Source organism: Petromyzon marinus, chromosome 84 (assembly GCF_048934315.1).
Source record: "Petromyzon marinus isolate PM22_M1 ecotype Great Lakes invasive population chromosome 84, UKy_Petmar_22M1.pri1.0, whole genome shotgun sequence".
Lineage (NCBI taxonomy): Eukaryota > Metazoa > Chordata > Hyperoartia > Petromyzontiformes > Petromyzontidae > Petromyzon > Petromyzon marinus.
This window is the reverse complement of record NC_133749.1, coordinates 2,932,024-2,947,412: the sequence shown is the minus strand read 5'-3', so window position 1 is coordinate 2,947,412 and position 15,389 is coordinate 2,932,024. Positions and strand designations below refer to the sequence as shown.

The 15,389-nt window shown below is 53.1% G+C and overlaps 1 protein-coding gene across 1 annotated transcript in view; it reads left to right on the top strand.

Moving 5' to 3' along the window:
- Positions 1-15,389, top strand: part of LOC142907867 (RNA-binding protein FUS-like) — a 63,312-nt gene that overhangs the window by 21,012 nt on the left and 26,911 nt on the right. Inside the window, exons 3-7 of the mRNA XM_076057758.1 lie at positions 9,325-9,366; positions 10,339-10,445; positions 11,269-11,398; positions 12,800-12,907; positions 14,212-14,311. Of these exons, the coding sequence (XP_075913873.1) occupies positions 9,325-9,366; positions 10,339-10,445; positions 11,269-11,398; positions 12,800-12,907; positions 14,212-14,311 (487 nt within the window). The remainder of the gene's footprint in view (positions 1-9,324; positions 9,367-10,338; positions 10,446-11,268; positions 11,399-12,799; positions 12,908-14,211; positions 14,312-15,389) is intronic.

Below are 15,389 nucleotides of genomic sequence, written 5' to 3'. Positions count from 1 at the left end.
TGCAGATGTAGATGCCACTGGTTCTTAACGTTCTGTAGATGTAGATGCCACTGGTCTTAACGTTCTGTAGATGTAGATGCCACTGGTTCTTAACGTTCTGTAGATGTAGATGCCACTGGTTCTTAACGTTCTGCAGATGTAGATGCCACTGGTTCTTCACGTTCTGTAGATGTAGATGCCACTGGTTCTTGACGTTCTGCAGAAGTAGATGCCACTGGTTCTTAACGTTCTGTAGATGCCGCTGGTTCTGCAGAAGTAGATGCCACTGGTTCTTAACGTTCTGCAGAAGTAGATGCCACTGGTTCTTCACGTTCTGCAGATGTAGATGCCACTGGTTCTTTCTGCAGATGTAGATGCCACTGGTTCTTTCTGCAGATGTAGATGCCACTGGTTTTTCACGTTCTGCAGATGTAGATGCCACTGGTTCTTCACGTTCTGCAGATGTAGATGCCACTGGTTCTTCATGTTCTGCAGAAATAGATGCCACTGGTTCTTCACGTTCTGTAGATGTAGATGCCACTGGTTCTTAACGTTCTGTAGATGCCACTGGTTCTGCAGAAGTAGATGCCACTGGTTCTTAACGTTCTGTAGATGTAGATGCCACTGGTTCTTAACGTTCTGTAGATGTAGATGCCACTGGTTCTTCACGTTCTGCAGAAGTGGATGCCACTGGTTCTTAACGTTCTGCAGATGTAGATGCCACTGGTTCTTGACGTTCTGTAGATGCCGCTGGTTCTGCAGATGTAGATGCCACTGGTTCTTAACGTTCTGCAGATGTAGATGCCACTGGTTCTCAACGTTCTGTAGATGTAGATGCCACTGGTTCTTAACGTTCTGTAGATGTAGATGCCACTGGTTCTTAACGTTCTGTAGATGTAGATGCCACGTTCTTAACGTTCTGTAGATGTAGATGCCACTGGTTCTTGACGTTCTGTAGATGTAGATGCCACTGGTTCTTAACGTTCTGTAGATGTAGATGCCACTGGTCTTAACGTTCTGTAGATGTAGATGCCACTGGTTCTTAACGTTCTGTAGATGTAGATGCCACTGGTCTTAACGTTCTGTAGATGTAGATGCCACTGGTTCTTAACGTTATGTAGATGCCACTGGTTCTTCACTTTCTGCAGATGTAGATGCCACTGGTTCTTGACGTTCTGTAGATGCCGCTGGTTCTTCACGTTCTGCAGATGTAGATGCCACTGGTTCTTCACGTTCTGCAGATGTAGATGCCACTGGTTCTTCACGTTCTGCAGAAGTAGATGCCGCTGGTTCTTCACTTTCTGCAGATGTAGATGCCACTGGTTCTTGACGTTCTGTAGATGCCACTGGTTCTTCACGTTCTGTAGATGTAGATGCCACTGGTTGTTCACGTTCTGCAGATGTAGATGCCACTGGTTCTTTACGTTCTGCAGATGTAGATGCCACTGGTTCTTAACGTTCTGCAGAAGTAGATGCCACTGGTTGTTCACGTTCTGCAGATGTAGATGCCACTGGTTCTTAACGTTCTGCAGAAGTAGATGCCACTGGTTGTTCACGTTCTGCAGATGTAGATGCCACTGGTTCTTGACGTTCTGTAGATGCCGCTGGTTCTGCAGATGTAGATGCCACTGGTTCTTCACTTTCTGCAGATGTATATGCCACTGGTTCTTCACGTTCTGTAGATGCCACCGGTTCTTCACGTTCTGTAGATGTAGATGCCGCAGGTTCTTCACGTTCTGCAGATTCGGATGCCGCTAGCCCTAGAAAGAACAACCTACGTTATGGACCAGGTTTGTTGGTATCTCTGAAAGTTCGCAGGTCAAACGTTCAGCGGGAATGTGGGGGTGTGTGTGTTTGTGGTGTTCCCTCTGTGTGTGTGTGTGTACTAATGAGTTCCACGTTTTGCCGCGGCTTCCGCTTCGCGTTTTCCATCCGACCCATCCGACCCCTCCTCGTCGACGGTCGCCGCTTTGTTGATTTGACTTTTTGGCTCGGAAGGAAAAGCGCTCGGCCCCCGGGGGGCCCCGAGTTGTTCGCTGTTGGCAATCCGGGTTGCTGTTTTGGGTCCGGTCGCGCAAATGTGCAAACGTGTTGTGAAAGAAGCCCGGCCGGCCGACCGCCCGGCCGGCCGACCGACACGGGGAATTGGTGATGTTGAGTGTCCCGTGAACAGGGCGTGCCAATTCGTTACTCGGTACAGAACTCGTGTGTAGGGGTTATAGTACTGAGTGTAGTGTGTAGTGTAGTTCTGTAGCGTAGCGTATAGTAGTGTGTAGTAGTGTATAGAGTATTGTTTAGCGTATAGTGTATAGAGTAGTGTTTAGCGTAGTGTATAGAGTAGTGTTTAGCGTATAGTGTAGCGTATAGTGTAGCGTATAGTGTAGTGTATAGTTGTGTTTAGCGTAGTGTATAGTGTAGTGTATAGAGTAGTGTTTAGCTTAGTGTCTAGCGTAGTGTATAGTAGTGTCTAGCGTAGTGTATAGTAGTGTTTAGCGTAGTGTATAGTAGTGTCTAGCGTAGTGTATAGTAGTGTCTATCGTAGTGTATAGCAGTGTTTAGCGTAGTGTATAGTGTTTACTAGTGTATAGTGTAGTGTATAGTAGTGTTTAGCGTAATGTCTAGTAGTGCTCAGCGTAGTGTCTAGTAGTGCTCAGCGTAGTGTCTAGTAGTGCTCAGCGTAGTCTCTAGTAGTGTATAGCGTAGTGTATAGTAGTGTTTATCGTAGTGTATAGTAGTGTTTAGTGTAGTGTATAGTAGTGTTTAGCATAGTGTATAGTAGTGTTTAGCGTAGTGTATAGTAGTGTGTATTGTGTAGTGTTTAGCTTAGTGTATAGTGTTTACTAGTGTAATGTATAGTAGTGTTTAGCGTAGTGTATAGTAGTGTTTAGCGTAGTGTATAGTAGTGTTTAGTGTTTACTAGTGTATAGTGTAATGTATAGTAGTGTTTAGCGTAGTGTACAGTATTGTGTAGTTAAACCTGCCACCACCCGACAGCCAATTAGTGAGGTTTAGTGTCACGTAGACATTGGCTGCGATCTGTTTACGCGGCAAACCTTACTAATTGACACGGCCAATCAGCGAGGTTTGCCAATTAGCCAATTTGTAAGGGGTGCCGATTAGCAAATTAGTGAGGAAGCCAATTTATATATTTACGTGAGCTAACCCCTCCCCCCCCCCAAAAAAAAACACCCTGTGTGGTGATGGTGGTGATGGTGTTGGTCGCAAAACCCTGTGTGGTGATGATGGTGATGGTGATGTCGGTCGCAAAACCCTGTGTGGTGATGGTGATGTTGGTCGCAAAACCCTGCGTGGTGATGATGGTGATGTTGGTCGCAAAACCCTGCGTGGTGATGATGGTGATGTTGGTCGCAAAACCCTGTGTGGTGATGATGATGGTGGTGATGATGATGATGATGATGCTGGTGGTGATGGTGATGATGGTGGTGATGGTGATGTCGGTCGCAAAACCCCGCGTGGCCGATGGTTTGTTTTTTTGTTGCCGCGAATTTTTTTTGTAACACACTCTCTCTTGAAGAAGAAGAACAAGAAGACGAAGAACAAGAAGATGAAGAACAAGAAGAACAAGAACAAGAAGATGAAGACGTCTCGGGAAGAAGCCGCAAGGACGCGGGAAAGGAAAAGCCGCGGGGATAGTTGGGGGGGTGGGTGGGTGGTGGGTGGGGGGTGGTGGTGGGTGGGGGGTGGTGGTGGGGGGGGACACTTGGTGTTGCGGACGCGTGCCGCGCCGTCTCGGCCTGCGAGGGGCTCCTCCGCTCGCTGGACCACGGGCGGACGAGCGAGCGAGCGGCGGGGGGGGGGGCTCTGTCGGATAACACTCTGGGACCCCCCCCCTTACCCCTCCCCAGCGAGGCCCCTATGCTCACTCAAGCCCCTCGCCCTGGTCCCCAGGGCACTGATCCTGAGGCCCTGGTCCTGAGACCCTGGTCCCCAGGACACTGATGCTGAGGCCCTGATCCTGAGGCCCTGGTCCCCAGGACACTGATCCCGAGGCCCTGATCCTGAGACCCTGGTCCCCAGGCCACTGATCCCGAGACCCTGGTCCCCAGGACACTGATCCCGAGGCCCTGATCCTGAGGCCCTGATCCTGAGACCCTGGTCCCCAGGACACTGATCCCGAGGCCCTGGTCCCCAGGCCACTGATCCCGAGGCCCTGGACCCCAGGACACTGATCCCGAGGCCCTGGTCCCCAGGATTACTGGGTGCTACTTGCTCACAGCGCACTTACCCCAGCAGCCTGTTGCAGGCTTGAGTGGGGTGGCTTCTGTGTGCGAGACTCGCCCTAATTATGACACTATCACAGCTGATTTAAAGCTTTCGTGACTGCAGTAAATCATATTAAATTTTGATTTAAAGCTTTCGTGACTGCAGTAAATCATATTCTTAGTCCTTTAGGTAAAGTCACGTTGAAGGGAAACAGCGAAATAATAAAATATGTATAAAACAATAAAAATTCTCAACGACGTTTCGACCATAACACAAACCAACACACCTGAAGATGACCGTTTGTGTTGTGGTCGAAACGTCGTGAGAATTTTTTTTGAAGTTTTATATATTTATTTTATTATTTTGTTGTTTCCCTTCAACGTGACTTTACCGAGAGAACTAAGGATATGATCACAGCTGTCTCGACCACCGGACGGGTTCCGCAGAGGATCGGAAGGATGTCCCTTGGGTGGGTCCTGATGTTGCAGTGCCTCAAATCCTAGAAGTAGCTGTGACCCCCTGTGTGAGTGGCTGGCCGAGGTGCCATCTGTGTGAGGAAGTACCGAGGGCGATCCGGAGTCTTGAGACCAGGAAAGGCGGCACCGGGCAGAGATGATCTCCCAAGAGAAATGCTGAGGGAGGGTTGGCGTTTGTGCACAGACTGCCCTACATGACATCATAACAACGGGCTGGACCACTGGACGGGTTCCGCAGGATTGGAAAGGATGCCCTGGTGGTCCCCCTCTTTAAGAAGGGGGACCGCACAGACTGTAACAACTACAGGGGCATGTCACTCCTCAGTGTGCCGGGAAAGGTCCTGGCAAGGATTATTCAACATCGCCTTGCCAGGCACGCTGAGGAGAGGCTTGCGGAGCCCCAATGCGGTTTCAGGAAAGGGCGGTCCTGCACAGATGCCATATTTTCTGTCCGTCTGCTACAGCAGAGGTGTAGGGAATTCCAACAAGAACTACATCTCTGCTTTATTGACCTGGTCAAGGCCTGGGCTCTGGGTTGTTCTTCGTGCTTTCGGAGTCCCTGACCCCCTGCTCACGATCATTAAGGACCTTCATGATGGTGAGCGGGCCCGGGTAAAACTACGTGGCTGGGATTCGGAGCCATTCCCTGTACACCTTGGGGTGCGACAGGGATGTTCCTCTGGCTCCCACACATTATTTAACATCTTGTTGGTAGTGATGGTGCTGGTGATGATGTTGGTAGCGATGGTGGGAGAATTGGTGATGCGGGCACTCCAGCGATCTTGTGGTAGTGGCGGTGATGATGGTAGAGATGGCGGTGATGTTGGTAGCGATGACGGTGTTATGGTGATGGCAGCGGCGGTGATGATGTTGGTAGCGATGGCGGTGTTATGGTGATGGCGGTGGTGATGTTGATGATGTTGGTAGCGATGGTGGCGGCGGTGATGTTGGTAGCGATGGCGGTGTTACGGTGATGGCGGCGGTGATGATGATGTTGGTAGCGATGGCGGTGTTATGGTGATGGCGGTGATGATGATGTTGGTAGCGATGACGGTGTTATGGTGATGGCAGCGGCGGTGATGATGATGTTGGTAGCGATGGTGGCGGCGGTGATGTTGGTAGCGATGGCGGTGTTATGGTGATGGCGGCGGTGATGATGATGTTGGTAGCGATGGCGGTGTTATGGTGATGGCGGTGGTGATGATGATGTTGGTAGCGATGGTGGCGGCCGTGATGTTGGTAGCGATGGCGGTGTTATGGTGATGGCAGCGGCGGTGATGATGTTGTTGGTAGCGATGGCGGTGTTACGGTGATGTTGGTAGCGATGGCGGTGTTATGTTGATGGTAGCGATGGTGGTGATGATGTTGGTAGCGATGGCGGTGTTATGGTGATGGCGGCGGCGGTGATGATGATGTTGGTAGCGATGGTGGCGGCGGTGATGTTGGTAGTGATGGCGGAAGAGACGGTGACGCGGGCGATTGAGCGTTGTTGTTATGGTGGCAGTGGTGGTAGTGATGGCGCGGGAATCATTGACACGGGCGCGAGATCGGCGCTACGGTGATGTTACGGTGATGTTACGGTGATGTTACGGTGATGTTACGGTGATGTTACGGTGATGTTACGGTGATGACGGCGGCGGTGATGATGTGGTGGTGATAGCAGCGGCGGTGATGTAGGTAGATAAGGCGGCGGCGGCGGCGATGATGTTGGGGTGGTGATGGCGGCGGCGGCGGCGGTGATGTTGGGGTGGTGATGGCGGCTGCGGTGATGTTTATGGTGACGGTGGCGGTGTCCGTGGTGATGGCGGGAGGTGGTGGCGTCGATGTTTGTTAGCGTTTCCGACGCTACACGCACGTCACTCGTGTGGAGATGGCGATGTTGGGCCGCGGTGGTGATGGCGGTCCAGTGTTTCGTGATGATGATGATGATGTTAACGACGATGATGATGATTACGATGATGACGATGATGATGATGATGGCGATGGGTGGCCAGGCGCCGAGCGTGATGGGTACGGGTTGCTGTTTGTTAGTGTTAAGGACGCACGCACGCACACACACACACACACGCGCGTGTGTGGGAGCTGGCGATGTCGGTAGCGGTGGCGATGGTGTGCTTACAGTTTGTGGCGATGGCGATGTTGGCGTTAGTGGCAGACCTTGCCTTGGCGCTGTTCTGCTAGCGCTACTAAACTTTAAAACTAAACAAATTTTTTTTTTTTTAATTGTTCCTGCTGGCGAGGCTCCTCATCGGATAGACAAGCGGTGACTGGACAATCGTCGCACGGAATGATAACAGCCCGACCACAGTGGCTGACATCGTCAACGTGTGGGAGAATTCCTAGCGGTAGCCAGGCGCTTGAATCGTGCGACGTCGATTCTAACAATCTTAAAGCGGCCACGGGGAGAGAGACGCAGACTCCGAATATGCAGCAGCTGCGTACCGGGCGAGGTAGTCAACATCTCCGAGGCACTGTGATGATGATCGTGATCTAACCCACGACCTGCGTACCAGGCGAGGTAGTCAACATCTCACAGCCAACGTGGTGATGATGATAGAGATCGAACCCACGACCTCCTGCGTACCAGGCGAGGTAGTCAACATCTCCGAGCCACCTGTGATGATGATGATAGAGATCTAACCCACGACCTCCTGCGTACCGGGCGAGGTAGCCAACATCTCACAGCCAACGTGGTGATGATGATAGAGATCGAACCCACGACCTCCTGCGTACTGGGCGAGGTAGCCAACATCTCAGAGCCACCTGTGGTGATGATGATAGAGATCTAACCCACGACCTCCTGCGTACCGGGCGAGGTAGTCAACATCTCACAGCCACCTGTGATGATGATGATAGAGATCTAACCCACGACCTCCTGCGTACCGGGCGAGGTAGCCAACATCTCCGAGCCACCTGTGATGATGATGATAGTGATCGAACCCACGACCTCCTGCGTACCGGGCGAGGTAGCCAACATCTCACAGCCACCTGTGATGATGATGGAGATCTAACCCACGACCTGCGTACTAGGCGAGGTAGTCAACATCTCACAGCCAACGTGGTGATGATAGAGATCTAACCCACGACCTCCTGCGTACCGGGCGAGGTAGCCAACATCTCACAGCCACCTGTGGTGATGATGATAGAGATCGAACCCACGACCTCCTGCGTACCGGGCGAGGTAGTCAACATCTCACAGCCAACATGGTGATGATGATCGTGATCTAACCCACGACCTCCTGTGTACCGGGCGAGGTAGCCAACATCTCCCAGCCAACGTGGCTATGATGATAGAGATCGAACCCACGACCTCCTGCGTACCAGGCGAGGTAGTCAACATCTCACAGCCACCTGTGATGATGATAGCGATCTAACCCACGACCTCCTGCGTACCCTAACCCACGACCTCCTGCGTACCGGGCGAGGTAGCCAACATCTCCGAGCCACCGTGGTGATGATGATAGAGATCGAACCCACGACCTCCTGCGTACCGGGCGAGGTAGCCAACATCTCACAGCCACCTGTGGTGATGATGATGATAGAGATCTAACCCACGACCTCCTGCGTACCGGGCGAGGTAGCCAACATCTCCGAGCCACCGTGGCGTCCACACAGCGTTGGTGCCGGCAGACGCACGCACTCACTCACTCACTCACGCACGATGTCGGCGGTGTTCGTAAGGGTGGCCGCTGCAGTTTTGTCGCGATGGCGGTGATGATGTCGGCGATGATGATGTCGGCGATGTCGGCGATGATGATGTCGGCGATGATGATGATGTCGTCGGCGATGATGATGATGTCGTCGGCGATGATGATGATGTCGTCGGCGATGATGATGATGTCGGCGATGATGATGATGTCGGCGATGATGATGATGTCGGCGATGATGATGATGTCGGCGATGATGATGATGTCGGCGATGATGATGATGTCGGCGATGATGATGATGTCGGCGATGATGATGATGTCGGCGATGATGATGATGTCGGCGGCGGTGGCGGGGGGCGATGGCGGGGGGCGATGTCCACGGCGACGTTGATGGCGGTGACGGGAGATGCCTGCGCTGTTCGCCGCGACGTTGCCGGGCGGCGGCAGACCGTGCCGTGGCGGTGTTAACCGTGCGAACCACCTTGTGGCGGCGGCGGCGGTGATGTTGGTGTGACGGTGGTGATGTTGGTGTGACGGTGGCGATGTTGGTGTGACGGTGGTGATGTTGGTGTGACGGTGGCGATGTTGGTGTGACGGCGGTGGCGATGTTCGTGTACCGGTGGGGGCGATGGCGATGCTGCCGATGTTTTGTTGATGCCGTGACGGTGACGATGTTGATGACGGGCGGACGATGGTCGAGGTGGCCAGGCTTGGGGTCGGTGATGGCGCGGCGATGGTGCCGACTCGGTTCGATGCGATGGTTGTGCTGACGCGTGTGTCTGTGTGTGTGTCTGTGTGTGTGTCTGTGTGTGTGTGTGTGTCTGTGTGTGTTTCTGTGTGTGTGTGTCTGTGTGTGTTTCTGTGTGTGTGTCTGTGTGTGTGTCTGTGTGTGTGTCTGTGTGTGTGTCTGTGTGTGTGTCTGTGTGTGTGTCTGTGTGTGTGTCTGTGTGTGTGTCTGTGTGTGTGTCTGTGTGTGTGTCCATCTGCGTGACTCTCAGCTCCCAGAGATCCGAGCATGGGCCGTGAGCAACGTGACCATGGTGAGTGCTCGCCACTCACCTCGCCACTCACCTCGCCACTCACCTCGCTACTCACCTCGCTACTCACCCCCACTCCGCTACTCACCCCCACTCCCCTACTCACCCCCACTCCCCTACTCACCCCCACTCCGCTACTCACCCCCACTCCGCTACTCACTGCCACACCGCTTAGACTATATATGCAACAGCAGGCATCGTCAGGGTCGGGATCTAACCCACGACCTTCTGTGTACCGGGCGAGGTAGTCAACATCTCCCAGCCACCATGGTGATGAATATAGTGATCTAACCCACGACCTCCTGCGTACCAGGCGAGGTAGTCAACATCTCACAGTCAACGTGGTGATCATGATGATAGAGATCTAACCCACGACCTCCTGCGTACCAGGCGAGGTAGTCAGCATCTCCCAGCCACCGTGGTGATGATAGTGATCTAACCCACGACCTCCTGCATACCGGGCGAGGTAGTCAACATCGTGGTGATGATAGTGATCTAACTCACGACCTCCTGCGTACTTGGCGAAGTAGTCAACATCGTGGTGATGATAGTGATCTAACCCACGACCTCCTGCATATCGGGCGAGGTAGTCAACATCTCCCAGCCACCGTGGTGATGATAGTGATGTAACCCACGACCTCCTGCGTACCAGGCGAGGTAGTCAACATCTCACAGTCAACGTGGTGATCATGATGATAGAGATCTAACCCACGACCTCCTGCATATCGGGCGAGGTAGTCAGCATCTCCCAGCCACCGTGGTGATGATAGTGATGTAACCCACGACCTCCTGCGTACCGGGCGAGGTAGTCAACATCTCCCAGCCGCCGTGGCTATGATGATAGTGATGTAACCCACGACCTCCTGCGTACCAGGCGAGGTAGTCAACATCGTGGTGATGATAGTGATCTAACCCACGACCTCCTGCGTGCCAGGCGAGGTAGTCACCATGTCACCCCCTCCCCTCCACCACCAGGCGAGGTGGACAACTCTGAGAACAACACCATCTTCGTGCAGGGCCTGGGGGAAGAGATCACCGCAGAGGAGATAGCGGAGCACTTCAAGCAGGTCGGCGTCGTCAAGGTGGGTGGGGAGGGTCGGTGGGGAGGGTGGGTGAGGTGGGTGGGTGGGTGAGTAGTTGGTGGGTGAGTGAGAGGGTGAGTGGGTGGGTGAGTAGGTGGAGGGTGAGTGAGAGCTGTTGTGTGGGTGGGTGAGTGAGAGCTGTTGTGTGGGTGAGTGAGTGGTGAGTGAGAGCTCTGTGTGGGTGAGTGAGTGGTGAGTGAGTGAGAGCTGTTGTGTGGGTGAGTGAGTGGTGAGTGAGCTCTGTATGGGTGAGTGAGTGGTGAGTGAGTGGTGAGTGAGATCTGTGTGGGTGAGTGAGTGAGTGGTGAGTGAGATCTGTGTGGGTGAGTGAGTGAGTGGTGAGTGAGCTCTGTATGGGTGAGTGAGTGGTAAGTGAGATCTGTTGTGTGAGTGAGTGAGTGGTGAGTGAGAGCTGTATGGGTGAGTGAGTGGTGAGTGAGATCTGTTGTGTGGCGAGTGAGTGAGTGGTGAGTGAGGAGTGAGTGGTGTAGTGAGCGAGTGGTGAGTGAGTGAGTGGTGAGTGAGAGCTGTATGGGTGAGTGAGTGGTGAGTGAGAGCTCTGTATGGGTGAGTGAGTGGTGAGTGAGTGGTGTAGTGAGTGGTGTAGTGAGTGAGTGGTGTAGTGAGTGAGTGGTGTAGTGAGCGAGTGGTGAGTGAGTGAGTGGTGAGTGAGAGCTGTATGGGTGAGTGAGTGGTGAGTGAGAGCTCTGTATGGGTGAGTGAGTGGTGAGTGAGTGGTGTAGTGAGTGGTGTAGTGAGTGAGTGGTGAGTGACTGTACTGCTGCTGTACACCGCTGTACACCGCTGTCGCCGCTGCCGTCAGATCAACAAGCGCACGGAGCGCCCCATGATCAACGTCTACACGGACCGCGAGACCGGCAGGCCCAAGGGCGAGGCGACCGTCTCCTTCGAAGACCCCCCCACAGCCAAGGCGGCCATCGAGTGGTTTGACGGTGAGGGGGGTGTGGAGTGCGTGGGGTGTGGGTGTGGGGTGTGTCGTTTTGGAGTGTACACGTGTCTACGTATGCATATAGGAATGTGTGTATATACGTGTGTGTCTGTGTGTGTATACGTGTGTGGGTGTGTCTGTGTGTGTATACGTGTGTGTATATACGTGTGTGTGTCTGTGTGTGTGTATATACGTGTGTAGGTGTGTGTGTGTGTATATACGTGTGTAGGTGTGTGTGTATATACGTGTGTGTGTATATACGTGTGTACGTGTGTGTGTATATACGTGTGTACGTGTGTAGGTGTGTGTGTGTGTATACGTGTGTAGGTGTGTATACGTGTGTAGGTGTGTCTGTGTGTGTATACGTGTGTAGGTGTGTCTGTGTGTGTATACGTGTGTGGGTGTGTCTGTGTGTGTATACGTGTGTGTATATACGTGTGTGTGTCTGTGTGTGTGTATATACGTGTGTGTGTGTGTGTATATACGTGTGTAGGTGTGTGTGTGTGTATATACGTGTGTGTGTGTGTGTATATACGTGTGTGTGTGTGTGTATATACGTGTGTAGGTGTGTGTGTGTGTATATACGTGTGTAGGTGTGTGTGTGTGTATATACGTGTGTAGGTGTGTGTGTGTGTATATACGTGTGTAGGTGTGTGTGTGTGTATATACGTGTGTAGGTGTGTGTGTGTGTATATACGTGTGTAGGTGTGTGTCTGTGTGTGTATACGTGTGTAGGTGTGTGTGTGTGTATATACGTGTGTAGGTGTGTGTCTGTGTGTGTGTATATTCGTGTGTAGGTGTGTGTCTGTGTGTGTGTATATTCGTGTGTAGGTGTGTGTCTGTGTGTGTGTATATACGTGTGTAGGTGTGTGTCTGTGTGTAGCGGTTAGCGCTACGAACCTGGCGACCCGGGTTCGATTCCCGCTCACGGCCAACACCGGTGACGATTATCTGAGTACCTGGTGCGGTGTGCAGTTAAACATCGCCACTTGAGGGAGACAAAGGCGGTCGGGCGTGGTAGCTGGCCACCCACCCCCTCGTGTACCGTGCCGGCCTTCATAGGTGCTCGCTAACAGCACTTGCCCCTACAGTCTGTTAAGGCTATACGGGGGATCTTTGTTTGTCTTTGTGTGTGTAGATACGTGTGTGTATATAATTGTGTGTGTGTATATAATTGTGTGTGTGTATATAATTGTGTGTGTATATAATTGCGTGTGTGTATAATTGTGTGTGTGTATAATTGTGTGTGTATAATTGTGTGTGTGTATAATTGTGTGTGTATATAATTGCGTGTGTATATAATTGCGTGTGTATATAATTGCGTGTGTATATAATTGCGTGTGTATATAATTGCGTGTGTATATAATTGCGTGTGTATATAATTGCGTGTGTGTGCCGTTCCCAGGCAAGGAGTTCAATGGCAAGAAGCTCAAGGTGGTGTTTGCGCGTCGCCGCACGGACATGGGCATGCGCGGGGGCATGGGCGGCCGGGGCATGCCCATGGGACGGGGAGGTAACCCGCTCGCCCACTCGCTCACCCGCTCGCTCACCCGCTCGCTCACCCACCCGCTCGCTCACCCACCCGCTCGCTCAACCACCCGCTCGCCCACTCGCTCACCCGCTCGCTCACCCACTTTCTCACCCGCTCGCTCATCCACTCGCTAGCCCACTTCCTCACCCGCTTTTAGCTCACCCACTTGATCGCTCACCCACCTACTAGCTCACCCACTTGATCACTTACCCACCCACTCACTCACCCACTACTAGCTCACCCACTCACTCACTCGCTACTCTTTCACCCCCTTGTTCACTCACTCACCCACTCGCTCACCCACCCACTCGCTCGCCCACTTTTCTCTCACCCCCTCGTTCACTCGCCCACCTACTCGCTCGCCCACTTTTCTCTCACCCACTCGTTCACTCACTCACCCACCCACTACTCTCTCACCCACTCGTTCACTCACTCACTCACCCACCCACTCACTCACTCACCCACCCACTCACTCACCCACCCACTACTCTCTCACCCGCTCGATCACTCACTCACCCACTACCCTCTCACCCACTCGATCACTCACCCACCCACTCACTCGCCCACTCGCTCACCCACCACTCACCCACTCGATCACTCACCCACCCACTCACTCGCCCACTCGCTCACCCACCACTCACCCACTCGATCACCTATCCACCCACCCACTCACCCACTCACTCACCCACTACTCTTTCACCCCCTCATTCACTCACCCACCCACTCACTCGCTCACCCACTACCCTCTCACCCACTCGATCACGCACCCACCCACTCACTCGCCCACTCGATCACTCACCCACCCACTCACTCGCCCACTCGCTCACCCACCACTCACCCACTCGATCACTCACCCACCCACCCACTCACCCACTCGCTCACCCACCACTCGCCCACTCGATCACTCCCCCACCCACCCACGAGCTCACCCACTACCCTCTCACCCACTCGATCACTCACCCACCCACTCACTCGCTCACCCACTACCCTCTCGCCCACTCGATCACTCACCCACCCACCACTCGCCCACTCGCTCACCCACCACTCGCCCACTCGATCACTCACCCACCCACTCACTCGCCCACTCGATCACTCACCCACCCACTCACTCGCCCACTCGATCACTCACCCACCCACTCACTCGCCCACTCGCTCACCCACCACTCGCCCACTCGATCACCCACCCACCCACCCACTCGCTCACCCACCACTCGCCCACTCGATCACCCACCCACCCACCCACGAGCTCACCCTCTTGTTGTTGTTGTTGTTTGTGTGCGTTGCAGGCCCCGGCTGGGGGGGTCGTGACCTTGGCGGTGGCTTTGGGGGCCGCGGTGGGGGGCCCAACACCCCCCACAGGGAGGGAGACTGGCAATGCCCCAACCCGTGAGGGCAAACCCCCTCAGACTCACTTAGACTCACTCACTCACTCAGACTCACTCATTCACACAGACTCACTCACTCAGACTCACTCACTCACACAGACTCACTCACTCACACAGACTCACTCACTCAGACTCACTCATTCACACAGACTCACTCACACAGACTCACTCACTCACTTAGACTCACTCACTCACTTAGACTCACTCAGACTCACTCACTCAGACTCACTCACTCACACAGACTCACTCAGACTCACTCATTCACTTAGACTCACTCAGACTCACTCACTCAGACTCACTCACTCACTCAGACTCACTCACTCAGACTCACTCAGACTCACTCAGACTCACTCACTCATTCACTCAGACTCACTCACTCAGACTCACTCACACAGACTCAATCACTCACTCAGACTCACTCAGACTCACACAGATTCACTTACACAGACTCACTCACACAGACTCACTCACTTAGACTCACTCACTCACACACTCAGACTCACTCATTCACTCAGACTCACTCACTCAGACTCACTCACACAGACTCACTCACACAGACTCACTTAGACTCACTCACTCAGACTCACTCATTCACACAGACTCACTCACACAGACTCACTCACTCACACAGACTCACTCACACACTCAGACTCACTCAGACTCACTCACTCACACAGACTCACTCACTCATTCACTTAGACTCACTCAGACTCACTCACTCAGACTCACTCACTCACTCAGACTCACTCACTCAGACTCACTCACACAGACTCACTCACTCACACAGACTCACTCACACAGACTCACTAACTCACACAGACTCACTCACACACTCAGATTCACTCAGACTCACTCACTCACACAGACTCACTCACTCATTCACTTAGACTCACTCAGACTCACTCACTCAGACTCACTCACTCACTCAGACTCACTCACTCAGACTCACTCACACAGACTCACTCACTCACACAGACTCACTCACACACTCAGACTCACTCTCACTCACTCACACAGACTCACTCACTCAGACTCACTCACTCAGACTCACTCACTCACTCATTCACTTAGACTCACTC